Below are 27,453 nucleotides of genomic sequence, written 5' to 3' on the forward strand. Positions count from 1 at the left end.
TTATTAATTTGTGCCGTTTTAACCTTCAGGCCCTGACAGCCCATATACCAAAACAGCTCTGGAAATTGTAAACGTCTGCAAGCAGACGTTAGCAGAGGTGTGTGTGTTAGCCAGTTTTTCGCTGTTCAGTGCATGTTTTACATTTTTTTAATGTGTGTCTCTACCTGCCTTTGATATGTTAGTATGACGAACACCTGACTCAACTGGAGAAGGATATCTCTACGGCTAAGGAAGCTGCTCTGGACGCTGCAGATCTTGAGTGCTTGGATCCTTTGACCCCTGGACCGTACACGCCACAGGTGCGCACACTACACACAGATGTAGACGTGAGGGATATCACACTCTGTGTGCTTGTGTGTTTTAATAGTGGTAGATATTAAGCATGTCAACATAATCCTTGCCAAAAATAGAGCAGAAGGCATGCATCTCTCTCTCTCTCTCTCTCTCTCTCTCTCTCTCTCTCTCTCTCTTGCTTGCTTTCCCTCTCTCTCCTTTCATACTCCTGATGTTTAATCTAATGTTTAGCTGCCTAACTCATATTTCCTCCCTGTTCCTTTTTCCTTCTTCCTTTATTGCTACCTATTTGTCTTGCTGTGTCTGGGGCTTGTTCGTTCTTTCTTTCTTACTTTCTCTCCGTCTTTCTTTCTTTTCTTTCTTAGCCTGATGTGTGTGAGAGCAGTGTGTCTGTAAGTTTGCAGGGAGATTCTAGTCTGGCTACGCTAATCCCTCCCACCCCTGAGAAAAGAGGGGGGCAGGTACTCCTAACTCGCTCTCTCTTCATTCATCTCTATTCATTTTTCTGACTTGACCTCTTTAAATATGTCATGCATTAATCTTGCCATCTATCTGCTGTATTGAGTGCTTGGTATCCTTGTATGCTCACTCTTTGTATGGATTTTCTAACCCTTTTACATCAGATGGCAGTGAAGTTTAGCCTATATTATCAATTACTGATCGATAGTGATGTCGCCTAGATCTGTATCAAATGAGACTTATTTAAAAAAGCAAAGAAGTAGCTGAAATGTTTTATGACAGCCTGTGGTGCAGGGTCATTTAGGACTGTATGGCTGCAGACCTGTAGAGTTTAGGTGTCAGTCAGCATATGACGTCAAAGTACCATGGGAGCAATTGTAAAAGTGCTTTTGAATCACTCACGTGGTACTTATGATGTCATTTTAAGAAAAGTGTCCAGCATTCTCAATGTCCTCAGAAATCTTGATCATTCATCTGCCTTTCCCCTGGAATTATGCTTAAAAAAAAAAACGAGTATCCAAAGCCCTAAATTTACATCATTATCCTTCAATCTAGGGGTGTGCGATAATGGTAAAACAATTTAATGACGATAATATCTGTGATTTTGCCGATGACAACAACAGACGATGTTTTACATCCTTAAAAAAATTTGTTTGTGAAAGACTTGTATTATTCTAGCTCCCTCTTACAACATGTTAAAGCAACACTATGTAGTTCTCCATTTAAGATTAGCTTACGGCTCCCCCATGTGGTTGAAAAGCGCAACAGTGCCTGGTATCAGACACTCTTCTGCTAGTCTCAGCCTCAGACGTCACACACCCACAGAATGTTGGCTAAACGTCTTTTGTGTATTGTAAACTTAAGACTTTATCTTCATTAGTACTTAAGGATAGTACTTTTGAGAAGTTACATATTTTTAAAGGTAAAATATACAGACGCAGAAAATTAAAGGGACATTCCACTTTTTTTGAAAATATGCTCGTTTTCCAGCTAGAGTTAAACATTTAATTTTTACCGTTTTGAAATCCATTCAGCTGATCTCTGGGTCTGGCGCTAGCACTTTTAGCATAGCTTTGCACAATCAATTGAATCTGATAAGACCATTAGCATTACACTAAAAAATAACCAAAGAGTTTCAATATTTTTCATATTAAAAACTTGACTCTTCTGTAGTTACATCGTGTACTAAGACCTACAGAAAATTAAAAGCTGTGATTTTCTAGTCAGATATGACTAGGAACTATACTCTGAAACTGGTGTAATAATCAGTGACTTTGCTCATGTAACATGGCTGCAGCAGGCGTAGTGATGTTACGCACTGCCCGAAAATAGTCCGCTTGGTTACTTTCAATGGCAGGGGACTATTTTCGGGCAGTTTGTAATATCACTACGCCTCCTGCAGTCATGTTACATGAGCAAAGTCTTTGATTATTACGCTAGAATGAGAGTATAGTTCCTAGCCATATCTGCCTAGAAAATCGCAACTTTTAATTTTCTGTCGGTCTTGGTGCATGATGTAACTACAGAACAGTGGAGTTTTGAATGGGAAAAATATCCAAACCCTTGGTTGTTTTTGGCGCGATGCTAGTGGTCTAGTCAGATTCAATGGATTGTGCTGAACTGTGCTGAAGGTGGTAGCGCCAGACTCAGAGATCAGCTGAATGGATTTAAAAACAGTAAGGGGCTGGACACACCAAAACTTTTAAACGCGGCTGAAAACGCCTTGAGGACGCCGAATGCCAGCTGTTATTCAGCTGAGTGCCAGCTTTCTTCAGCTGAGCGCTTTGGTAGCTGTGATACTTCAGCTGCGAGCCGGTTGGTTGCTGTGGTAATGTCCCGCCCCTCCTCCAGTGTGATTGGGCGGCCGTGTGAGAGCTGACGTTGACGAGCGGAGCTTTTCTTCCGGGGTTGAACATCTTTCAACTCTCGGTGCTCAGCGCTGAGCGCGAAAAAACTGCCGGGCGCCGGTTTTCAGCGCGGAAAAAAACCGCTAGCTGCTGGCTTATTTGAAAAACGCTGAGTTTCCATTGAAATGAATTGAAAACATGCGCCGGCCGCGGGCGTAAAAGCGTTGGTGTGCACGCCCCCTAAGAATCAAATGTTTAACTCTAGGAGAGCTGGAAAATTGGCGTATTTTCAAAAAAAGTGCTATGTCTCTTTAAGAGACTATTTCACAACTCTTTTCAGTTTATCTACTGTTTTTGTAGTTCAAATTCATTTTTTAACAACACAATGATAATGTAACTTCTTTTAGGAACAATTTGAAAAGTGAATATTTGATAGAATAACCTTGTTTTTTTGTTTTTTTTACACATCTTTCACATGTCCTTTCATGCACTCTGTCTTGTACATTGCTGTTGTGTTGGGGTGACTTTGTCGCTCCTGAGGTTTGCTGTTGAAAGTCAACAGACACTAGACTGAAATGGTCACAATAGGCTCATGTAGAAAGGATGATTAAAGGCAAAACTGAAGTGGTCTGTTATTTTTTTTTTAGCGGCTGTATTAAAAATGATTTTTACTTGTACAGAATGCAGTATATTAAAATGCATCTTTGTTTAATTGGACTGGAGCAAAGACCACCAGTTGAGAATCACTGCGATAGTCCATTTTTCAGAAAACCACGAAATAACTTCTCAAATAACTTCTAAGCCAAACAACTAAAAGTAGACCTTGCACGTCAAAAAAGACGAGGAAGGGAGCCACAAAAAGTGATGCGGAATTCAAAAAGTTGTGAAAAAGTAGGTAGGGGTGTGCGTGTATGTCATTTTTTAATTTCAATTAATCCATAGGTCTGAAAAACTTTATTAACTGGGTCCAGAGCAAACAAGAAGGTGGTGCAATCAAAGGGGCGGGGTGTACGTGTCATGGTGAAAATAAAATATTTTTATAAAAAACTCCCATAAAACTTAATTTTGAAGAAACTATGACAAAAAAATGAACACATACTAGATTATTAATGAATTAAATATTCTTAACAGAAATCTCTAACAGGAATAGCTGCGTGATGAAGTGAAACTAAAGGGTTAATAAACACAAAATGATGCGCTTTCTCTATGACGCACTTTACAGAATATTAAAGGAATATTCCATTTTCTTAAAAGAAAAATCCAGATAATTTACTCACCACCATGTCATCCAAAATGTTGATGTCTTTCTTTGTTCAGTCGAGAAGAAATTATGTTTTTTGAGGAAAACATTGCAGGATTTTTCTCATTTTAATGGACTTTTATAGACACCAACAATTAACACTTAACTCAACACGTAACAGAGTTTCAAAGGACTATAAACGATCCCAAACGAGGCATAAAGGTCTTATCTAGCAAAACGATTGTCATTTCTGACAATAAAAATAACAAATATACACTTTTAAAGCACAACTTCTCAACCAGGGTTGCTCCAGCGGACGACGACTTCTATCCGACTTTATTGCTCGCGTCGCCCCCTGGCTGTTCAAAGAATAGTGCAACAGCGAGTGCGTCAACTATAAACGCCTCACTCGTTTGATGAGACGCGCACACGATCAGCGGAGGCTTGTGTTGCGGACCAAAGCGCGACTATAAGCAAAGCTTTAGTAGTCTACCACTGCCTACGCGGCCACCCACCAGATGGCGCTCCGAGGACCATCAGTTGAGAATCACAGTGATAGTTCATTTGAACAGAATTTGTCAGAAAACCACTAATAACTTCTCAAGTAACTTCTCTTTACCTGTCCCTGCCTTCTGTGTGTGCATCCGCACAAGTGCCCCGCCTGCAACGCAAAGATGATAAAGAGCGCATTCTGCAAAAGTATTAAAAATGAATGAGATGTTGATTTTTAGAAGTCGTACACACACCGCATCAAATGTGCCCTCTGAACACGCATGCACACTGAATGCCGTATTAATTTTAAAGCTAGCAGTATGCTTTTATACATCGTTAAAACAACAATTACGATATTATCGCAACCGATATATCTAGCACACCCCTACATCCATCCATTCATCCATGCTTCATGCCTTAGTCTCTAATTGGTGCTGTCCTACCATGACACTACACTGTTTTTAACTTAATTTAAATATGTATGTGTCTTAGGGTCGTCATGGCAGAGGCAGGCTGGGTGAAGAGGAGTCTGATGTAGACATTGAAGGATTTGAGGAAGATGATGATAGAAAGCCTAAAACACCTGCTCCGGTATTATACACAGACGCAGTGGTTTTCATATTCAGATCTTTACTATACCCTACCCGTAGTGTAATCTAATCCTCACAGAAACCACACGCTGGACAGCTTTACATAATTCGGTTGATTTATTAGCCTTTTAAATAATGACATTTCAGTCATAGTGTTTTGCTATATTTATGAAGACCTGTTGGGCCTTGCAATCATTGTCAAACCTGTAAATATGCATGCATGCGCAAAAAACTGAGATTTTGAGTTTTGTATGTTTTCAGGCAGAAGACGGAGATTTGGATGATGAGGATGAAGAAGATGATGATGATGAGCTCCTTATGCGGCCACAGAGACGTATGCATGGGGATGAAGAGGATGATGATGAAGAAGGCTCTAGCCGACCAGCACAGGCCAGCGTTCTTTACCAGGATCTGTTGATGTCAGATGCAGATGATGCCAGTGATGAAGAAGGAGACAATCCATTCTCCTGTAAGTGTGCGCGCGTGTGTGTGCCTGCGTGCACGTCAGCTGTAACATGGATTCACTCTGCCTTCTTTTGTAGCCATCCACCTGTCGGAGAGTGGCAGTGACAGTGATGTTGAACTGGGTCTTCAGGAGAGCACGCGGATTGGACTAGAGCAGGAAGAAAGTATGATGTCATACGAGGGGGAGGGGCCTGAAGAAACGCACATGGAAGACAGCAACGTCAGGTCTGCTTACAAACATACAAAAAGCTACATTCTGTATAGGTCTATTAACTCTTTCCCCGCCATTAACAAGAAAACGCTTCCCTGCCAATGACGAGTTATTCCGGCAATCCGTATTTCCGCTATTATCTTACCCAACTTATAAAACCCGGAAGTATTCCCTTTGGGCAAACAGTTCAAACTCTGTGTATGTTTTGAGGATCGCCCTGAATCTGATCTCTATCAAAAGTCCTTCACAGAAATGCAATTATGTCAGCTTTTTGCTCAATATTTGGTATTTTTGGTGATAAAAAGAAAACAAATGAAGGAGTTTTTTGTTTTGTTTGAAAGCAAGAAGCTCTGTTCTTTCATTTGATATATTGTATGTTTATATATTTAATAATAATAATAATAATAATAAACTTTATTTTCTATAGCGCCTTTAAAGTGCACATCTCAAAGCGCTGTACAAAAACAATTAAAACAACAGAGATACAACACATAATAAAGATTAGAATTAAGAGACATTATACAATATAAAACAAAAATAAAAGCAATCAATCAATTAAAAGCTAACATAAAAAAATGAGTTTTAAGCTGAGATTTAAAAATACCAAAAGAATTTGCTTGTCTAATCTCAAATGGTAGAGAATTCCAGAGTTTCGGAGCTAATGAGGAAAAAGCCCTGTCTCCCATTAGTTTTAAACGAGTTGAGGGAACAGTTAAAAGACCAGTTTCTGAGGAACGAAGATCACGTTTTGGAGTGTATGGAATTAAAAGCTCTGTCAAGTATTGAGGCGCCAAACCATGCAATGCCTTATAAGTAAGCATCAAAATCTTAAAGTCCACCCTAAACCTAATGGGTAACCAGTGCAAAGACTCCAAAACAGGAGTAATATGTTCTCGTATATTAGTTCTAGTCAGGACTCTTGCAGCCGAATTTTGCAAAACCTGCATTCTGTTTAGGGTAGCTTTTGACACTCCAGCTAACAAGGCATTACAGTAATCAATACGAGAAAACACAAAAGTGTTAATCAACATCTCAGCAGTATTAAAAGACAGCATAGGACGCAACCTGGCAATATTTCTAAGATGAAAGAATGAAATTTTTACAGTATTCAGAACATGAGGTTCAAACGTTAGATTGGCATCAAAAATCACTCCTAGATTCCTCAACCTAGTCCGAAACTCCACATTTGAACCATCAAGAGTTAATGTGCTTGGCTCTGCTTTGCGTAGTTGGTGAGGTGAACCAACAAGCATAATCTCAGTCTTTTCACTATTAAGACAAAGAGAGTTTTCAGTCATCCATTCTTTCATCTTAAAAATACACTCAGAAAGAAAATTGACTGGCACAATTTCATTAGGTCTAAAATGAATGTAGATCTGTGTATCATCTGCATAGAAGTGAAATTTTAAACCAAGTGATCTCAAAAGTTGGCCTAAAGGATAGACGTAAATATTAAAAAGAAGAGGGCCCAAAATTGACCCCTGAGGGACACCAGACTGCACAACATTAACCTCAGATCTAAAACCACCAATGGCTACAAACTGCTTCCGATCAAAAAGGTAAGACTTAAACCAATTCAGAACGGTGTTAGAAACACCAAAAACTGTTTCAAGACGAGTAATTAAAATTGAGTGATCAACAGTGTCAAAAGCGGCACTGAGATCAAGTAGGATCAAAACTGAAAGACAGCCAGAGTCTGAAGCGATTAACAAGTCATTTGTCACCCTTACCAGAGCTGTTTCTGTACTATGTGATTTTAGAAAACCTGATTGCAAAGGCTCAAAGATATTGTTCTCAGTTAAATGAGAAATCAACTGAGAAGAAACTACTCGTTCCATAAGTTTAGCAAAAAAAAGGGAGATTAGATATGGGACGAAAATTTGTGAAGTTCTCATAATCAATATTTGACTTTTTAGGTGCTGGTGTAATAGCAGCAGTTTTAAAAGCCGCAGGTACAACCCCCGTACACAGGGAGTCATTTATAATACTCAAAAGAAAGGGCACAGTGAATCAAAACATGACTGAAACATACCAAATGGTATGGGATCTAATAGAGAGGTGGCTGCTTTCATTTTTGAAACCTCTGCTAACAGAGAGTCTGAATCAATTGTACAGAATTTAGACCACTTAGTACCAGAGAAGGAAGGAATAAAATCAGAAGACATTAAAGTAGAATTACAAAAACCTCTACGAATGTTTTCAACTTTGGTGACAAAAGAGTCCAGAAACCTGTTACAGAGATGATCAGAAGCAGTAACATGAGTGACAGTTTTATGATTCAGTAATTTGTTAATGGAGTTAAAAAGTTGTCGAGGATTACTCTGACTGTCATTGATCATCTTAGAAAAGTAGTCAGATCTGGCAGAAACAATTCCAGCCTTGTAGTCTTGTAGGCAGTCTTTCCATATCTCGTAATGAACAGTCAGACCAGAGAAACGCCACCTACGCTCCATTTTACGACAAGATGTTTTCATCATACGCAAGTCATCATTATACCATGGAGCAGGGCGCATGAATGAAACAGAGCGTGATTTTAGAGGAGCAAATAAATCCAGGCCAGATAGGAGAGCCGAGTTTAACATAGAGACCCTTTTCTCCAGAGGGTCAGATGGAGTAAAACAACTTAATGAAGAATCAATAAAAACAGAGAAATCATAAGGATCGACCGATCTCCATTTCCGGTAAGTCATAATACGTGAAGAAACAGTGTTTGTGACAGGTATATGCATATCAAAAAAGACTGCCAGATGATCAGACAATCCTAAGTCAATAGTAGACAACCTAGACACAAAAGACCCATTTGATATCACTAGGTCTAAAATATGTCCTTTGTTATGTGTAGTACAGTCAACAAATTGATTTAAATCGAAGCACTCCAGCAAGGACGAGAAATCCTTTGTTAATGCACAATCTTTTTTGTCCATATGGATGTTAAAATCCCCTAATAAAAGGATTTTCTGAAATTTGAGGCACATATACGACAGCAAATCCGCAAACTCAGTTAAAAAGTCTTTGTTTGCTTTAGGTGGCCGGTAGACTGTAGCTATGGCAGTTGAGTGACAATCAGAAACAGTTAAAACAAGACATTCAAAAGAGGAGAACACCGGAACAGCAACGGGTCTTAGATTGTATTTCTGATTGTATAGAACAATAATGCCACCACCTCTAGTGCCAGTGGATCGCGGGAGATCCAATAAACCATAACCTGCAGGAGTGAGTTCATTAAAGAGAAGACCGTCCGAATGTTTGTGCCATGTCTCGACTATACTTAGAAAGTCAAGTTTTTCTTCTAAAATAATGTCAGATAAAGCCACCGCTTTATTGTTGACAGAGCGTGCGTTAAAACATGCAGATTTTAACAGGCACGGGGATTCCAAAACCTTCCGTGAATGCTCTTTGCATGTAATCATAGTCAAGTTGTTAAAATTAATTCCAGCAGGTTTATACACCGGACTGTGAGGTTTACGAAGAAATGCAGGGTAGGAAACAGCATCAGATGAGGAACAGATAACGCTACGCCTTGAAGAGCGATGTAAATAGCGCTTTCGCCGGAGTATTCCAGCATCATCACAGTTAGTATAGTTATCATGTGCCAGGTAAAAGTTCTGTTTCAATTTCAACAGTTGGCAAATAGAATACCTTAACGCCATACGGGAATCCACACTAATAGCAGCCTCGCAGAAGTGAAGATCCAGAGGAGGGCACTGGGAAAGTTTGTTCCAACAGCAGACGTTCAAAATTAGTAACAAGCCAACAGGTGAAACTAAAACACACATCGTAATCCAGTGGATAGGAATGTAACTCCAGTGTACGTAATCCAGTGATTCGAAGGGTAACTCAGTCTTTTAAACTTCCTCAGACTTTAAAAGCTCCAAAACCGTAGCTTACTATTTGGAAGCAAATAAATAAACAAACAAACAAACGGGAGCGAGGAGCGGCAGCCAAACGCGCCAGCGTTCCCCCGTCAACCCGGAAGTAAATACCAAAGAAGAACATTTTCTAGAAGGCATAAAACTTTTGTGAAAATCATAAAAATGCTGGCACTGGCTGGGAAAGAGTTAACAGTAGACATAGATTATAAATCATTCAACTTTGATATTGGATCAATATATTTTGTTTTTTTACTTGCTCATAGTTCTAACAACTTTGGTAGAGTAGGCAAGGTCTTTGAGAAATTGAAAAGTGGCTGTATATTTTATACAGTCACCATGTTTAAGGGATAGTTCACCTAAAAAATGAAAATAATGTCATTAATGACTCACCCTCATGTCGTTCCAAAATTGTAAGACCTTTGTTCATCTTCGGAACACAGTTTAAGATGTTCTATATCTAGTCTGAGAGCTTGTTGACCCTCCATTGAAAATCTACGTACGGTATACTGTCCATGTCCAGAAAGGTAATAAAAACATCATCAAAATAGTCCATGTGACATCAGTGGGTAAATTTCAAAAATTACGACTTTATTCAGCATTGTCTTCTCTTCCCCGTCTGTTGTGGAGCGCATGCGTGAGACTAAAGTCACATGACTGCAGTGATGCAGATGACGTGTTATCCTCAGACATGTTTGCGAAGTTTTTTCCCCAAAGTTACAGCGTGCGTCTCCCTTAGACTGTAAACGAAGCTGGGGTGCACCAGATAACACGTCAGCCGCGTTATCCGTCGTATGAGACTTGGGTCTCGCGCATGCGCTCCGCAGCAGTTGCGGAGGAAAGGACAATGCTGAATAAAGTCGTAATTTTTTACCAAAATATATTTTCGATGCTTCAACAAATTCTAACTGACCCACTGATGTCACACGGACTACTTTGATGATGTTTTTATTACCTTTCTGGACATGGACAGTATAGCGTACATACATTTTCAATGAGGGGTCAAAAAGCCCTTAGACTGAATATAAAACATCTTAAACTTTGTTCTGAAGATGAAAGGAGGTCTTATGAGTTTAGAACGACTTAAGGGTGAGTCATTAATGACATTATTTTCATTTTCGGGTGAACTATCCCTTTAAGCATTAGATTATTCTCCTCAAGTGGCCATTTCTTATATTGTCTTACTTTACACTCACTTTCACACTATGTGGTTTGTAGCTATGGCAGCTATTATGATGGAGACAGCCAAATGCAAAGACCGGCATCCAGCCCCGGGATAGGAGAACAGGATGGAGAAGAAGGGTACGGGATAAGTGAAGAAGAGGAGGAGGAAGAGGAGGATGAGCAGAGGAGAGGACCTAGTGTTCTTACACAGGCCCAGCTCAGCGAGGATGAGGAAGATAGTGAAGAATTCAGATCTGTTGGAGGAGACAGTGACATGGATTCAGACAACTAACACTCTTTTTTTCATAAACTGTGTTGGTGTTGTAAATAATTGTATATTTTGTATTGTTCTGATGGTTGTTTTACATGTTATTTTTATATATGTGCTTGAGCTTGTTTGAGGGTCTCACACAGGTTCTGTAATGAATGTCACAAATAAATGCAGTTTATCTGAACCCTGAGCATTGTGGGTTACATCTATATTGGATCATACTTTTAAATTTTGATTTAAGATTTATTTAGATTTATTTTATCAACACCTTTAGTCTTGTAATAAAGCAACACGCCGTGATTAGTTTAAGATTTAAACAGCCTGTTACTTTAAAGGTGCAGCGTGTAAATGTTAGCGGCATCTAGTGGTGAGGTTGTGAATTGCAACCAACGGCTCAGTCCACTGCTCACCCCTTGCTTTTGAAATGGATAGAGAAGCTACGGTAGCCGCCACCGGAAAAACATGTCATCGTCGGAGACAACTTAGTAAAAAAGTTTGTCTGTTAAAGCAACACTATGTAGTTTCCATGTAAAAATGACTTACAGCTCCCCCATGTGGTTGAAAAGCGCAACATTGCCTGGTATCAGACACTCTTCTGCAGGCAGGGGGAGGGGCGGGGCTGTGCTTCCTACCCTCCACCGCCACTTTCAGAGTGCGCTTGTAGCAGCTAGGAGGCTGCTCAGGTTGCAGCAACAGTACACTTTGTCCAGTTAAAAGTTGTTCTATCACTGAAATAATTTTAGAGACATTATTTAAAGGTAAAAAAGCTACATAGTGTTGCTTTAAGGGCTTCTGTAGAAACATGGTGGCACAAAATGGCGACTTCCATGTAAGGGGACCCTCGGTGTATGTAGATAAAAACGACTAATTCTAAGGTAATAAAAACATAACGGTTTATTATAAAAAGGTCTTTATACACCACTGATAATATAGTTTTATATATTATTTTGCATTTCTGTCAAGAGATCCTTCTAAAAATTACACACTGCACCTTTAAAGGTTGCACTACTGTATATAAATGTGTAGTTCACAAGTCTGAGATTTAATGAAAAAGTGCTACAGAATTTCTATTATACTTGCACATCCAGTTTTCTTCATGCATGCTTTTTACATAACTTGTAAAACAAAAATGTTGATTTATAGTGTGAAAGTAGCTGACCCTGAATCACAATCACCCAACAATTGAGTCTACATAATGTGTAGTTTACAAAATTAGCAACATCAAATTATAATTTCAGTCTTTGAGCACAAGAGCACAATCTTTGATTTTATGTAGAAAAACGTAAATCACAAAAAAAAGGTATTTCACAGGCTCGGTAACATGCTGTTTCCAAAATTAGTACATTATTGTGTCTAAAAAAAAATCAGTGTCTTGTGTTTGGTAATAGCAGCACTTGCAGTGTCACGCCAAGATTTAAAGGTGCAGTGTGTAATTTTTAGAAGGATCTCTTGACAGAATTGCAATATAATATATAAAACTATATTATCAAAGGTGTATTAAGACCTTTCATAATGAACATTGTGTTTATTACCTTAAAAGATTTTATTCTGTCTACATACACAGAGGGTCTCCAAGTCGCCATTTTGGGCCGCCATGTTTCAACAGAAGCCCATAACGGACAATTTTTTTACTAAGTTGTCTCTGATGATGACCTGTTTGGCACGTGGTGGCTACAAGTAGCTTCTCTATATGTTTCAAAAGCGAGGAGTGAGCAGTGAACTGAGCTGTTGGTTGCAATTCACAACCTCACCACTAGATGCCGCTAAAATTTACACACTGCACCTTTAAAAGCATCAGACATAATTTTACACTAAACATTTTTTATTTCTGCTATCTATATGGTAATAAATATTTTATAAATTGATTTAAACTGAATAAAAAAAATCAAGAACCAAAGTATTAAATTTGTTTATAAAAAAATCATTAATGTGAATAATAGCCATTTTATGTGTATGTCTGCTATCAGTCAACACTGATTTAAAATACGTCCACAAATGACACAGCCAACACCAGTTTTTTATATATAAATGTGTTTACGGGTATTATGTACTGTATAGAGATTTTAGTATACCCCATCATGCTCATTTTGAGGTCACCATTTTGCCTTCCATTAAAATTTGTCATTGGTGTTAGTGTCACTGGTGTTATGGCCCTGGTTTATAACACCAGTGATGATGAGGAACGCAATTTGGAAGTTAGAAATATATGGCCTGCGTTATAAAGTGGGTGATTAGGATAGTCACATCGTAAATATTTAATATCTAAGGCCCTTACACCTTGGTTGCTATAGCAGATGTAATGTCAGAGGCCATTTTTATGGAAACACTAACAAGAGCATTTGCTGAGAATTAGTAAATTAGAAATAATACAATTTTTACTTTAGTACAAATTATCTGCATGCTTCATCCAATTGGAGCTCTTGAAATTTCTTCAAATTTTGATTTGTGGTGTTTCAGTTTTCTTCAGATATAACTTATTGAGACATTCAGATCAATGAAACAATACAAACGTTCTCTGTCATTTCAAAGAGCAAAAATCAACTGGACACAAATGATCAATAAACGTGACAGGAAGTACCTTTTGTTTTTATTGCCAGTCGTACGTGTATATTAGTTGATATGTATAAGTCATATATGTCATAAGTTGATCAGCTGCCTGCAAGATTTATATCCAAGATTGGATATTTTGTGATTCACAACTACAGGCTTTGTTGCTTAAAAAATCTGGTTAAAAAACATTCTGATGCTTTTTAAATTACAACAAATGTGATGAACAAAACACTGAATTGGTTATATGATTTCCTCTTAGATGTTTTATTAATTTTAAGTTTTTATGAAGTCACATTTCCTATATAGAGATTGTACACTCAATGTGTTTGGGAATATTCACACATAATTTATATACAGAAAATCAAGCAGAGTTGAAAAACATTAGTTTTTAAAAAGGAAACATTTGGACATTAGATTGTGTCATCTGCAATTCAATTCTTATTTTAATATTTTTTTGCAAAATGTTATCGTAGTAATAGTATATTATGTATCATTGTTTTTGGGCACGTAAAATACTTTTTAAAACTATTGTTTGTTTGTATAATTATATTTTTGTGCCATCCCATGAACATGCCATCCATGGCTTTGCCCCTGTTTTTAAAGGAACAGTATGTAGGATTGTGGCCAAAACTGGTATTGCAATCACAAAACTTGTGGCAAAAACTGGTACTGCAATCACACAACTGGTGGCCAATAAACAAAATGACAACATAAACATCAGTTGAGGGCTGCAACTCCACTTTTTAAATGGCAATATCCTGGCCAGACCACTGTTGTCAGTGATTTAAGTATTTGAAATGAAAAGATTTCTTAATGTCTAGTGACATATCAGGGCCATTTTATGATTAATTGATATACATTTCTTACATACCTTTAATATAAGTGATAGGTTCAAAAAGTTCCAGAATAACAGAAATGCAAAATTTCAAAGGAATAAAAGTAACCATAAATATTTTTATATCTTTTAAACAGTTTCACACAAAGTGACAGTACAGATGGTGAAATACATTCAAGTATAAGTCACTAAACAAAATGAGTTGTTATTTTTTTTTTAAAGTTAATTTCACTTGACAAAAAATGATATACTCATAAGGTATTGCGGAGGATTTTCTTTTTCCGGGTGGATCATCAAGACTATTGGTTCTCCTAGTTGTCAATCAGGAGTGTTGCGCAATTGCATTTTTTTTAAAAAGTGGAGAAGGCGGTTCTTTTCTAAAATTTAAGAAAATCCTCCGCTAAACCTTTAAACGGAATAAGTACTGAATAACTTAAGATTTCTGTTTCATTTCATTTATTTTGTATAGGTTATGTATAAGCTGAAAATAAAGTAATATTAAAAGTATGTAGGTTACACAATTATTTTTTAATATCTCTAAGATAATATTTTTTAAAGATCCTAATATTAGATGAGAGTTCACATAGTGTCACAATATGTACTTGTACATTTGTCAACTACCCAAATAATCATAGATTTACACGTGGTTGGGTGTGTATACCACACCATAAATACCATAGTCTGGTGCAAAGTACCTATGTGCAAGTGACTTTGATCAGGTGTGCCGGAGGAGTGCAGGAGCAAAAACATGAAGGTCCTAATATATGTGTGTTTCATCTTATTTGTTACTAATAAGGTAACTGGACAGACATCAGAACGTAAGTTTGTGTGTGTGATGTTGATGACAACACTTACTATTGAGTTTGATCAATTGATTTAATCATTAAACATCAACTATATGTGTTGACCAATACTTTAAGCTCTTACTGAAGTTTGTGTATTCTTCAGCTGTGTGTTCTCGTGTAATTGACTTTGGCCAATGTTTGAACGACTGGACCTGTGATACAAAAGTTAGTAGATGTGCCTGTTTTGAAGGAGAACCATATTGTCGGTAATTAGACTTTTTTTTCTTGGTATGTCCACAGCTCCATCAAATCAAATGTTATAAAATGTAAAATCCTCCAATAAAAAAATCATTTTTATTGTGTGAATGGTGAAATTGTGATAACTATTCATGATTAGTTGTTTAAATTGATTTATTTTTAATATATTTAAAATGAAAATCTGAATTCTTCCTAATGCCCTTTTGAGTCATTTACAATGTAGTTTAAAGCTTGTTTTTAATTACAGTTTTATTTCTCTGCACTGTAAAAAAATCCATTAAAAAAATGTAAAATTCTGACAGCTGGGGTGCCATAAACATACCGTAAAATAACGGGCACAAAAATTTTCTGTGATACAAAACCTACGTTTTTTTCTATAATTTTACATTAGGTGCAATAACCGAAAAGGTGAGTTTTACATTGATGAAGACTGTTCTCAGAGATGGACAATTGTGACCTTTGCCCTGGTGGCATCTCTGCCTGGTGTCGCGCTTGCTGTGCTTGTGGGGATTATTGTTTTCTTGATAATGCTGTCATCAAACACAAAGAACAACAAAGAGTAAGGAACATAATTTTTTATTGTAGTTAAATGCATTTTTATTGTGATAATGTCTATTTAGGTGTGTGAGCAAGATTATGTCTCTTACAATTTATGAAAGAAAGTAAAACAAATGATTAAATTTTACAGCTCAAAATGCACTAAAGTCATTGTGCGTTATAACCATTTTGTCTCTTTGTCCACATGGACGTGTTCAGAAATAAAATCAACACAGTTTCTCCCAAAGAGGAGGATTTATTTCCTGGAATTACATTCGCATCTGATCTGAATGTAAGTCGACATGTAAATGTGTTTTGTGTGTGAAAATAATTATTAATATCAATAAAACGCTGGCATGCTTATAAGCAAAAAACATGAATCTGAAAAAAGCATCACTTGACAAACCATACTATAGCATGACATGAAGTTGCCATAAAAATCACTGTGACTTATTTAGAAACAAAGAAACACACTTTTTTTAAAATCATTTTATTTCTGACTTTCAACCTTGCTTTCAAAGGCTCGACCTGCCCCTAACAATGTTCCCATGCAATCCATGCCCAACCGTGGCAACAGGTGAGCTTTTGTTTTTGTCTTTTTGGGTCAAAAAATTTCAGGACTAAATGTCTTCTGTGTTGGTGTTTAGTGTGACCTCTCTTGGCACTAAACGCATCTTGAGCGTTTTTGAGCAGAATAAAGTATAAAGACAATTTTTTTAAATAAAAAATTAGGATTTAATTTTATTTAGGTTTAAGAGATCCTGCAGTTTCCTGCTATTGCTCAAGTGGAAGGGGAATTTACCCTTAAAACTTGACACATCAGTTTACATTTTCATACAGTTTTAATACTACATACACATTTCCTGTATTTTCTGGATGTATTTTATTAAAGAGACTGAGAAACAATTATATATGATCACTAGAACATTGCAAAAACTATATATATATTAGATTTGTTGTTTTTGTGTTCAGATCTTTTAAGTATGATCTTTTTATTGTTAAAAAATAAAAAATATATGCGGCTCATGTCATCCACAGTATGTCCATTGGGATGCGTGATCCCCCAACAGAAGGTCCTGCACAGCCCTATAGGTAATTAATAATGCTATGCTCCAAACAATTTAATTTTTAATATATTGTTTGCCATTTAAACAAGCTAACTGTTATTAGAAGTCATACCTGCTATGTGAAAATTTACATTTTAGGCTACTCAGTACACAATAACAAAAACTGTTGGTATTAAATGAATGCAGAATACTGTTGGAAAGTATTTGTATCTGTTGGTCATACTATCATGTATTTATCTGTATCACTCTTCAGCTCATCCAATAGTATGCAGTCATATCCTAATAGAACAACTGGTGGAAGACCCCAAGGACCATACAAGTATGTACAACGCTGTACAAAAACTTTTTTAAATTCGAAGTACAATAAATTGGCTTTTTACTTGTTACAATGCTTTCAAAATTACTATTTCAAAACATGTGTTAACCAATTTCAACTTATTTTCTGTTACAGGAACTTACCACTGGTTAAAATGTATAATAGAAAACTGAAAGGACATATAAAGCAAATTTAATTGTACTTCAAAATATATGGCAGCAAAATACATTTACTGCCAGGTGCGCATTGTTACAGGCATTGGATTCACTAAGCATGCGTACCAGGGGCGTAGCTAGAATTTTATTTTTGGGGGGCCCCATCTTAAATTGAGGGGGCAACTCTCTCTCTGTCTCTCTTTCTCTCACCGTATTTACTTCACCGTTTCAGCAGAACATGAAGTAGACTCAGATGATATAGATGGCACATTTTCTTCTTCTCGCTCATCTTTCTGTGCTTTTTTGAAAAAGCGTAATATTGTACTTTGCGCGCCAGCTGCCATTGTCACCAAATAATAATGAACTCTCATGCAAAGATGACAGCATAAGTTACGTACAAACAACACGTGACATGAGCTGATCCAATCAAGTTTGAAAACATCTGTCAATCAGACTAAAAAAATCAACATTTTCTTATTTTATTTTAAGCAATTGGAAATCTGAGGGGGCGGACATGTAAATGAAGGGGCCAAGGCCCACCCAGGCCCCCTCGTGGCTACGCCCCACACACAAATTTGCCTACAGACATTTTGGCTTGCAAGTCATGATTCAACAGGGACTTTCATGCCGGGATTTCTTCTAAATGTTTGCGAAAAGGTAAGAAAAACTTAGACAACACGTGCGCAACAATCATGAACACGGAAAAAGAACCCTATAATATATTTTATATTTACAGAATAAAACTATACAATAACAGCCTCATGCAAAGCATTCTGGAAACCAGAAATCATCATCAATCTGTTTCTGTTTTTTGCTTCAGATTTTATTTCCCAGAAGGTTTGGCTTGATGCTGTTTTTTTTGGTTTTACTCTGTAAAGACAAAGACTTGTAAATGTTTAATGTTTATTTAACTTTGAACAAAATGTTGCCAGTAAATAACATAAGTTTAAACCTACGGTAAGTTACCGGCAACCCAGCTGCAAATTTCTACGGAATTTTATATATATATATATATATATATATATATATATAAATATATACATTTTATATATTTTATATATTTTTTCCTTGTTGATGATTATTGCGTACATGGGGTTAAGTTGTTTTTGCATACATTTAGAATGAATTTTGGTGTGGAGGTTTTTGTTGAATCATGATTTGTAAGTTAAAAAGTCCTTACACGCATTTCACAAACAAATTTGTGCGTACGCATGCTTAGTGAATGAGACCCAATGTCTTTGTAAACTATAGCAGTAAAAAAATAAAAACGTAAACTAGACAAGTGTGACAACAACTGAAATCTTTGTTGTTCTCCATTTACATTGGACACCAAGCCTTGAGCAAATCTTAGCAATGCTATATAAAATGTTATATAATTTTTTTTTTTTGATATCCACAGTATATCTGGTGGGACACGTGATCCTCCTATCGGGGGTCCTGCTCGACCCTTCAGGTAATAAGTTTTCTCTTCTTAACCATCTAATAAATACATGATATCAGATTCATGCTGTATGCAACATGTTGTCCAATTCTGAACTTTATAAGTTACACCATACCTTTGTTGGGAATGATTTGCTTTGGGAGTGACTGTATTTTTGTGATTTTAGCTATTTAACGGGTCCTGGTGAGACGGTTAACAACCCTTATGCTAGAGATTATTCACCCAGCCCAAACCCCTATGACAACAGAGGTCCTTCTTCAGTTCACCGTAATGATTACAGACAAACTGCTCCTTCACATCTATATGAGGATGTGGTATGTTACAGATATGTACCAAAAATATCCATTTCAAAATGTAGCAGATTTTATCCTGAAGTGTTTATGGAGCAGTACAACGCTGTTCTGTTAATGTTCAGTATCTTATGGCAGATGATCAAAGGTCTTCTATAAAAGCTTATGTCATTTCTGTTTCCGTCTCTTTATCAGATTCCGGATTATTCTACCGATCGTAGAAACTCTCGTGGTGGATTTCCACGACCCCAAGTAAATCTACAATACTAGACTGGACTAGCTGTTAAAATCATTTTGTGATTAAAAACTGAGGATTCTTCTCAAATGTGTTTTAAAGTGAAAATAAACTAAAAATGTTCTTGAATATTACATGAATATCATTTAATGTGTCTGGAAACATCTCTTTATATACCCCATAAATCCTAAAAACTGCATTTAGAGCAGTTAAGGTTCATTTTATTCTGTTTTCTTTGTATTCAAATTTATAATCTAAAAAATAATTCTGTACTATCCTGTTAACACAATTTACGATTAACTTCAATTTAGGAATTAAATGCAATTCTGAATTGTACACATTAGATTAGGTTTGGCATTAACATGTTTTTAATGCAAAAGGGAGAGTCTCCCTAAAACAACAAAATTAATTTTTCAAACCAGCTTGGCATGTTGATTATATGTAATAAGACTTGAACTACTGCGTCAGACTTTTGCGATTCTTTTATGTAACAGAGACAGATACATTTACTTAGGATCTTTATACAAAGCTTTTCCAAAGATAGTGTAATAAATAACTTTAAGAATAAAAAGGCAGTCTACAATATTTGTTTCCACGCAGTTTCTTCAGCCATTCTGATCTCTGTTAAGCAGTTTCAGGATCCGGTGCTCATTATGCTTCTAGTTGTTCTTCATACCGATCTCATTTTTCCTGGAAGAGGTTCAGCTGAGGCTTAACAGTATCTGCTAATAGTTAAATGATAACGTGACTCCAACTCAAACTGCATAAAGTTCAGCTGAATTTGACACTAACAAATAGCAGTACTGGACGGTATAAATCCAAAAGTACTGGGATATATTTACAGCAGAAGTGTTGTGAAGGCAAACGCTTAAAGAGATGCAAAGAAACCTTTCTTGGTCTCATTACAGCTCACCATGTTTTAAGAATGATACAGATAAAAAGAACATCAAATAATCTCGGTTTAGAAAAAAACCTTGACACAACAGCACCACTCCCTGATGTGTCACATATTGAGTGCATTGGGAGAGGTTTATTTCGAGGAACTGACGGGAGGCGTGACTCTTTCAGATCAGCCCATGTTCTTGCGGTTGCCATATCCTCTTCTGTGTGTGTCCTTCCAGTCATCCCAGTCGCGTGCCTTCTGCAGTGCTTCCTCATCATCATTCTCCTCCTTTCTTTCTCTCTCCGCTCTCTCGTCCTCTTCGGGATCACCATCCACTGTGAGAAAGAGACATCATTTTGATGCAATGCTAAAAAATTACTAGGTGCTAAAATGTTTAGTCCTTGCTGAAACTGGTTAGTCTCATTTAAAAAAAAAAATGTTTTTTGTATAAAATGCTCAGTTTTAAAATCTGGGAAGTTCACAATATACAAATAAATATATTATTATATAAATGTAATAAAATAAATATCATCTAATGTTGAACATGTGGCCCTGTCTATGAAATCCAACTAATAATGAGATTAGGAGCATCAAAGTTTGATTTTACTCATTGGTTTCAATCTTTGACATGACCTTATATAAAAGTACTGTGCAAAAGTCTTAGGCCACCACCACCAGACTTGTTGTTTTAGAAGTTTTAATGTCCATCCATATTTATTTTTCAATCTATTTTATTAAGATACAAACAGAAAATAAAGGAAATACGTACAACAAATACAAAATTAAATTTTCAGGACTAAATGTCTTCTTTAGTAAAAAGACTAATTTCTTTAAAATTAGAAATTAGGATTTAATTTATTTAGGTTTAAGAGATCCTGCAGCTTCCTGCTATTGCTCAAGTGGAAGGGAGTTTACCCTAAAAACTTGACACATCAGTTTACATTTTTATACAGTTTTTAATACTACATACACATTTCCTGTATTTTCTGGATGTATTCTATTAAAGAGACCGAGTAACAATTATACATGATCAGTATAACATTGCAAAAACAACAAATCTAATTCTGGCACGGTGGCCTAAGACTTTTGCACAGTACTGTATATAAATATTCACATTATTCTTTACATTATGTAGGATGATCTTATATAGGAGACAGTAAATCACAAAAAATGACTTTAGCTGGGTTTTTAAAGGCTGGATAATATATCTGTCACTGCACTACCAATTTATAATTAATACATAATAAATAATAGTGCTAATACGTGTTAAAATCAATTAGGGAAATTAAAAAGGGAATTTAAGTGAGTTAAAATCTACAGAAAATTACGATAAAATATTGATTATTTTATCCAAAAGCACACAATTCAGTAAATGTGTGTATGTACCTGCTCTGCGAGGTATGCCCTGATCAGGTAAGCATCCCTTCCGTTTATGCTGTTCATACCAATCATCCACTGTCATAGTAGCAAGGCTGGGATACCCAGCACCAAACACTCTGCATACACAGACAAAACAATAACATCACACACAAAAACAGCAATAGTGCCATAAAGTTTAAGGATGTATAAAAAAAATATATATTTTTTTTAATAACAAATTTACTCTAAATATGCAGATGACAAAATAGATAATCATACTTTGCCTGCACAGCATCCTTAGTCAGGATAAAAGGCTTCATGGGTGGTCTTCTAGGTGGGGATGGCTGTGGTGCGCTCTAAAGAAAAACAAAGAAAGGATTATTACACAAAGCCCTGACATAACGTATGCTCATTTCCTAATGACATTAAGATACATAAGACCCACGATTGATTACCTGCTTAAAGAGCTCCATACGTTTCAGTATCTCTATTTCCTGGTCAATGGAGTCGATCTCCTCAAGGGCTAGCGTGACCCATTTGCGCACGTGCAGAAGGTAAAAATCTCTCACTACCTCTTCATCGGCTGACCCTGATTCAACCAGCCCTCTGATCTCACCCAGTTTGGCTTCGGTCTCTTTACGCTGGTTAAACCTGAAAACAAATTACATTACACAAACATTAGTGATAATATTACAAATATTAATATCATATATTCCTACATGTAAACATAGCTTTGTAAACTACACTTATTGTTGCCATGTTAAATGCGCTCTCTTTTTTTTTAAGGGTCAATGACGTGACGTTAATTATTTTGTGTCTGTATGGTTCATTAAATGTAAAAGGGTTAATATTTCAAAATAAATTTGCTGATTACTTGCATACATTCTCTTTTTTGAGGACCAAGTCTAAAATTTCTGGTTTCATTTCATTTGGAAAGATTTGGTGTAACCGATTTGTGTCAATTGGTGTTAAGTAGTATTTTTTTTTTAAATAAAAATATAAACAATTCATAAAAATGTGGAATAAAATATAATGTAATATCTAGTTTAGTGTAATTTGATTTTTTTTAGATACATTTTTACATCATTTGTGAAAGATTATTTAGAAAACTGAGCTGTTTTCAGCATATGTCCGGACAAATATTACAAAAATGCATAAAAATGTATATCTAGTAATAACTAATTAAATTTATTTTCATGTGATATTTTAAAATGATTTTTTTAATGTTTACACTTACATGCCATCAAGGTGGATAAAATATTTAATATTTCTCATTCTTTGGCGCAATTAGCAGTTACACCATTTGACATTTTCAGGTCCATTCAGTCTTAACTTTCATAAAAATTGTGCAAATGTAATTAAATCAACATAAATACTCTATGTGCATTAAAATATACCTGCTGCATGCTTTTAAAACAATTTTTTAAAGATTTTTGAATTTCTCATCTTGCCAAACCATTTTTGTCACTGACCCTTAAATGTAAAAATTAAAATTTCACTGGCATGCCCCAAGACAATAAATTATGGATGAATACATATACCCATGTCACCCAATAGGGTGATTCTCGTGAAATTAGACTTATGAGGTGTCATGAAACATTTTGAAAAAAAAGTAAGAGTATCAAAATAAGAAGCATACAGTTACAAACATCTCTTCATGTACTATTTGCACATGATTTCAAATGACATCATACAAACCAATTGAGTTTTTTTCTACATTTAAGGGGAAAATTTTCATTACCGCAATGTGTCCATGACTGGATTTGGGTTCTTTGACATGGAAATATTTATAATTAAAGAATCTAAAAATCAAAAGCTTCAGTGCATGTTATAAACATTTACAGTAAAGAAACATGTGGTATTTGGTGATCATTGGTAAATGTAGAGACAATAATAAGGAATATAAATGTGTCCAAGAAAAATTTTCTCATCCTCCGCAACAATTTTCAATCATTGTTTTAGCCCTCAATGAACTACCATTTAAAGACAAATTTGTTGGAAGGGACATAATTGACTGTGTCACTCAAGATGGCTACCAGGTAAGCAGTTCTTATTTTTTCTCTACAGATAAAAGTTGAAGTTTAGTTTGTCATAGTACCTCGACAACTTTTTAGTTCTCATTACCGAAACATGAGTTTGTAAATGCATATATTTAATGTAATATCATGTTGCTGTAATGATAATCTAAAAATGTAAATAATTCTATAGGAAATATTTTTGAAATCCTCTAAAAATAATGGTTATATAGTAAGTTCAGACCTTAATCTTAATTCAAGGGCTTTTTAAAAAAGTCTGATGCTGGACACCTTTTAAGTCTGGATTTCGTGAGAATCACCCAATAATCAATAATTCATAGCAGCCTAACTTGCCTCTGGATTTTGGCTTGTCTTTGTGTTGCCATGGTGATAAGGTCTTGCTGTGACATTGGCACGGGGGCAAGATTTGTCTGCTCTTCGGTGGGAGTATCCTCTTTACTCTCAGTGGTTTTAGGCAGCTGAAAACTGCACACATCATAGTTCCGACATCGCTGCAGGAAGTCCATGAAGTAGGCGCGAGCCGACTGCACGTGCTCCAGACGCTTGCTGTTGTACACCTGTTTCATGGTGAGAGCTCCAAGTAAAGCCGGCAACAGCAGGTACTTCAGATCAGTGGTGCTGATTTCCTCCAGAGCCTCATTACGACTACAAGAAAACAATGAAAGCAATGAGGAGCTTTTGCGATGCCTTTTGGTTTTTAAAATGGTCATTTATTATGACAAATAAAAAACTAAATCCTGCTGTTGTGCTTTTATTTAACACAAATGTGAATATGATGCTTGTATGGAACCAACTAGAAGTTATTTTAATAGCCAAAATGAAAGATATTCTTTATTATCACATAAAGAAAATTGCTTTTTACCACTTAAGCTTCATTTTACTGCATTTTACTAATGTATACTATAGTAAGTACAGTAAAATATAACGTGGGAAATGTTTCCTTAACTCGGATTCAAACAGTTTACAGTAATAATATTTACTATCCTACTGTACCACCAACTGGGAAAATGTATTTACAATATGACTCAATTATCTTCTCAGATTGGTTAGGCAAATTAAGCTATCTGCCAAAGAAAGACCACTTTGATGACAAAAGACATCTTCAGGTGTGCTTGAAGACATATATAAGGTTTAGGAAACTTTTGGGGACATCTTGTTCCGTAAATACAGGTAAGTAAACAAACACTGTGGGGGTGGCGCTACAACATAGGTCATAGGAAGATCTCAAAAACTATGGTGTGACAAAAAGAGAAATCTGCTCATACTGCGGAATATTGAAACAGATTTGGATGCTGCAGGACGTTTGCAGGTTCAACTATGACTCATCAGACTTCATCCACATAACAGTTACACGATTACATTTACTAAAGGCCACAGTCAGTGTTACTGAACGACATCTAAGTTACAATGCTGACGACCAGACAAAAGCCCTCTTTATGGCACGAGTTTATGTAAACACACTTTATCTTGAGTGCTCTGTCTAACCTGAACAGGCCCAGCTGACTGACCATCCTGGTCGCCTCCTCCAGCTGCATGATGCCCCGCTTCACTTTCACCTGCACCGCGTTTGAATTGCCCGGCTCATTCGTGCTGTTCACTTCTTCATACAGCTTCCAGCCCCGGTCCAGCAAATCTGACAGTTTCGGAGCATCTGAATCACTGGAAGTTTGTATACGGTTAGGGTCTTCTTCAGCAGCCGCCATTTCTCAAAGCGTTGTTCTGATCCAATTCGGCTTCCGTCTTTTCCTGTTTATTTTTTGTTTCCAGTCGGTTGTCGTTGTGCAGTGCCGCTGTTGCGCGCCAGATGGCAGTAGATAATGCGCTACCGTCAGTCAACAAAACGATTCATTCACAATGTAACTGTTATATGCACTTTAACTTTAGTGATACATTATACTATTATGGCTTTGAATCTGAATTTTAGCTTGTTTAAAACAAACAGCTGTGAGTTGTTCCTGTAGCTCGACTTTAAGAGAATTTTGTTAGTACCACAAAGGCTGTGGGTTTGATTTCCAGGGAGAATTCATGATATTAATAAAATGTATTCCTTGAAGTTGCTTTGAATTAAAGTATCTGCCAAATGCATAAATGTAAATGCACTGAAGTAAGAACAATTTAAACTGGGTTTTAATCTCGGGTAGGCCTAATCCTTGACTCAAGTTATTAAGTACATTTTACGAGACATATTAACTGAATTGTATTGCTTTGGATTTATTTAGAGTCAACAGTGTAATGTCAGGACATATTAACAGTGTTTCTTTCCTTCTTGATGAGAAAATCAATTTCATAAATGTACAACAAATGTAAATTGTCCCTATAAATAAAAGAATAAATAAAATTCAATCAAATATTGATTGTCATTGTTTTTACTACACTAACCATGGTTTAACTATGGTTTTTGAAAACCATGGTTATTTTGTGGTTTTACTACAGTTACCATGTTTTTTGTAAGGTAAAACCATGGTTAATTTTTGTAAGGGACAGACAATGCAGTATGGGAAAAGGTTTAATATCACTCTAAAAACAAACAGTGCTAAATAGCACTAAAAGTGATTCACTGACTAGTAATCATAAGGGAACCATTTTAAGTGCCATAAATCACCTACACAGCAAAATCTGGAACCTCAGAATAACTCTATAAGAGTTAATTTCAACACTTTAAAAGTGTCTCATGGGGTCCACTCCCAATAGAGTTATTTTAACACTTTTGAAAGTGTTAGCACATTGACTCTTTTAAAGTGTTAGCAATTGACACTATACAGAGTTAAAAATCTAACTATAAATTTACACTGATAAGTGTTAAATATTTTTTATTTGTTATAAATTAACTCCCATGGTGTAATTTGTTAACTCCAATGTAGTGTTATATTTTTTAATACTATGGTGTTAATATGGTAAATATAAAGACAGAAACATATTACGGTACTTTTGGGACAAAAAACTTTATTTTTAAACAGTTTTTTTAATGTTACAATACAGCAGTATAATCTTTCATTATCATTAAAAAACTGTTAAGGATTTTATAAAAATGTCATCTGATCAACATTTATTTATGACAGAAAAATTGTTCTCAATGTATCATGCATTTAAGTGTTCATTAAATTAACATTAACATCCGAGACAACTAAAAAGCACATTCCCAAAGTATAACAACAGTACAGATATTTATAAACACAGTTTACGGGATGCTTCAGTTCATACAAACAAGTTTGACTTCATTTCAATCCAAAATCCATGTTGGTCTTCACATAATAACAGCAGAATATGATGAACCAGCTGTAAGGAGGTGATATGATCCTTGGTCAGATCTTCGGACTAGATATTGAACTTTTCTGTTAATAAAACAAAAATAAAAGGGAAACATTCATTATTAAAAAACAATACAAAATGCATTACAGAATTCACATACAGAACACATTACAAAATACTTTGAAAATAGTTATACATTTATGTTTTGCACAAAAATACTCACTTTGTTATAAAATTCCTCTTCGTCTGAAGAAATGTTCATGTAGGCCTATTTCTGTGCTCCTCCAAAGTCCCCAAAGCAAATCTCCTGAACACATTTATGGATTTAAAAACATATTTTATTTTAAACTTAAACAGCATATAAAGCAAAAAAAAAAACCTTCCAAAACCATTATACGAGTATGAATTGCTCCATCTGAGGCTAAGACCTAAACTCAACTGCCGCATTCATATAATGACAATAACACATGACTCTTTATACTCTTGAATGTTAAACTTCATACTAACAGCAATATAAAACATATCACCTCACAACTCTCAAATGTAATTGATCAA

General features: G+C 35.9%; 3 protein-coding genes across 7 annotated transcripts in view; 2 read left to right on the forward strand and 1 right to left on the reverse strand.

Moving 5' to 3' along the window:
* taf1 (TAF1 RNA polymerase II, TATA box binding protein (TBP)-associated factor) overlaps positions 1–11,086 on the forward strand; it is a 28,896-nt gene extending 17,810 nt beyond the window's left edge. For 2 of the 5 annotated variants that reach the window (XM_073861119.1, XM_073861120.1), the window contains 7 exons: positions 30–97; positions 183–299; positions 660–755; positions 4,825–4,923; positions 5,184–5,391; positions 5,465–5,612; positions 10,686–11,086. In XM_073861119.1, the coding sequence (XP_073717220.1) occupies positions 30–97; positions 183–299; positions 660–755; positions 4,825–4,923; positions 5,184–5,391; positions 5,465–5,612; positions 10,686–10,923 (974 nt within the window). In that variant the 3' untranslated portion in view covers positions 10,924–11,086. The remainder of the gene's footprint in view (positions 1–29; positions 98–182; positions 300–659; positions 756–4,824; positions 4,924–5,183; positions 5,392–5,464; positions 5,613–10,685) is intronic. The other 3 variants (XM_073861121.1, XM_073861122.1, XM_073861123.1) reach the window with 2 other exon arrangements.
* Positions 11,087–14,952: 3,866 nt separating this feature from the next.
* Positions 14,953–19,505, forward strand: LOC129440372 (uncharacterized). The gene is made up of 10 exons (XM_055199689.2): positions 14,953–15,105; positions 15,236–15,338; positions 15,722–15,889; positions 16,087–16,159; positions 16,389–16,444; positions 16,906–16,959; positions 17,188–17,253; positions 18,805–18,858; positions 19,013–19,160; positions 19,332–19,505. Exons 1-10 carry the CDS (start codon positions 15,036–15,038, stop codon positions 19,404–19,406), a joined length of 867 nt encoding a protein of 288 aa, XP_055055664.2. The 5' UTR covers positions 14,953–15,035; the 3' UTR covers positions 19,407–19,505.
* Positions 19,506–19,835: 330 nt separating this feature from the next.
* Positions 19,836–25,401, reverse strand: igbp1 (immunoglobulin (CD79A) binding protein 1). Its single transcript, XM_055199688.2, has 6 exons — positions 25,135–25,401; positions 23,983–24,294; positions 22,069–22,264; positions 21,893–21,969; positions 21,641–21,750; positions 19,836–20,589 (listed from the first exon to the last, which is right to left on the reverse strand). Exons 1-6 carry the CDS (start codon positions 25,350–25,352, stop codon positions 20,441–20,443), a joined length of 1,062 nt encoding a protein of 353 aa, XP_055055663.2. The 5' UTR covers positions 25,353–25,401; the 3' UTR covers positions 19,836–20,440.
* Between the last annotated feature and the right edge of the window lie 2,052 nt (positions 25,402–27,453).

Source organism: Misgurnus anguillicaudatus, chromosome 22 (assembly GCF_027580225.2).
Source record: "Misgurnus anguillicaudatus chromosome 22, ASM2758022v2, whole genome shotgun sequence".
Classification (NCBI taxonomy): domain Eukaryota; kingdom Metazoa; phylum Chordata; class Actinopteri; order Cypriniformes; family Cobitidae; genus Misgurnus; species Misgurnus anguillicaudatus.

Coding starts and splice junctions, on each gene's coding strand:
- LOC129440372 (XM_055199689.2), top strand. CDS start 15,036: ATGAAGGTCCTAATATATGTGTGTTTCATCTTATTTGTTACTAATAAG. Junction 15,106..15,235: donor AACTGGACAGACATCAGAAC/GTAAGTTTGTGT, acceptor TGTATTCTTCAG/CTGTGTGTTCTCGTGTAATT. Junction 17,254..18,804: donor AGACCCCAAGGACCATACAA/GTATGTACAACG, acceptor TGATATCCACAG/TATATCTGGTGGGACACGTG.
- igbp1 (XM_055199688.2), bottom strand. CDS start 25,352: ATGGCGGCTGCTGAAGAAGACCCTAACCGTATACAAACTTCCAGTGAT. Junction 24,295..25,134: donor AGTCAGCTGGGCCTGTTCAG/GTTAGACAGAGC, acceptor GTTTTCTTGTAG/TCGTAATGAGGCTCTGGAGG. Junction 21,751..21,892: donor AAGGATGCTGTGCAGGCAAA/GTATGATTATCT, acceptor CTGTGTATGCAG/AGTGTTTGGTGCTGGGTATC.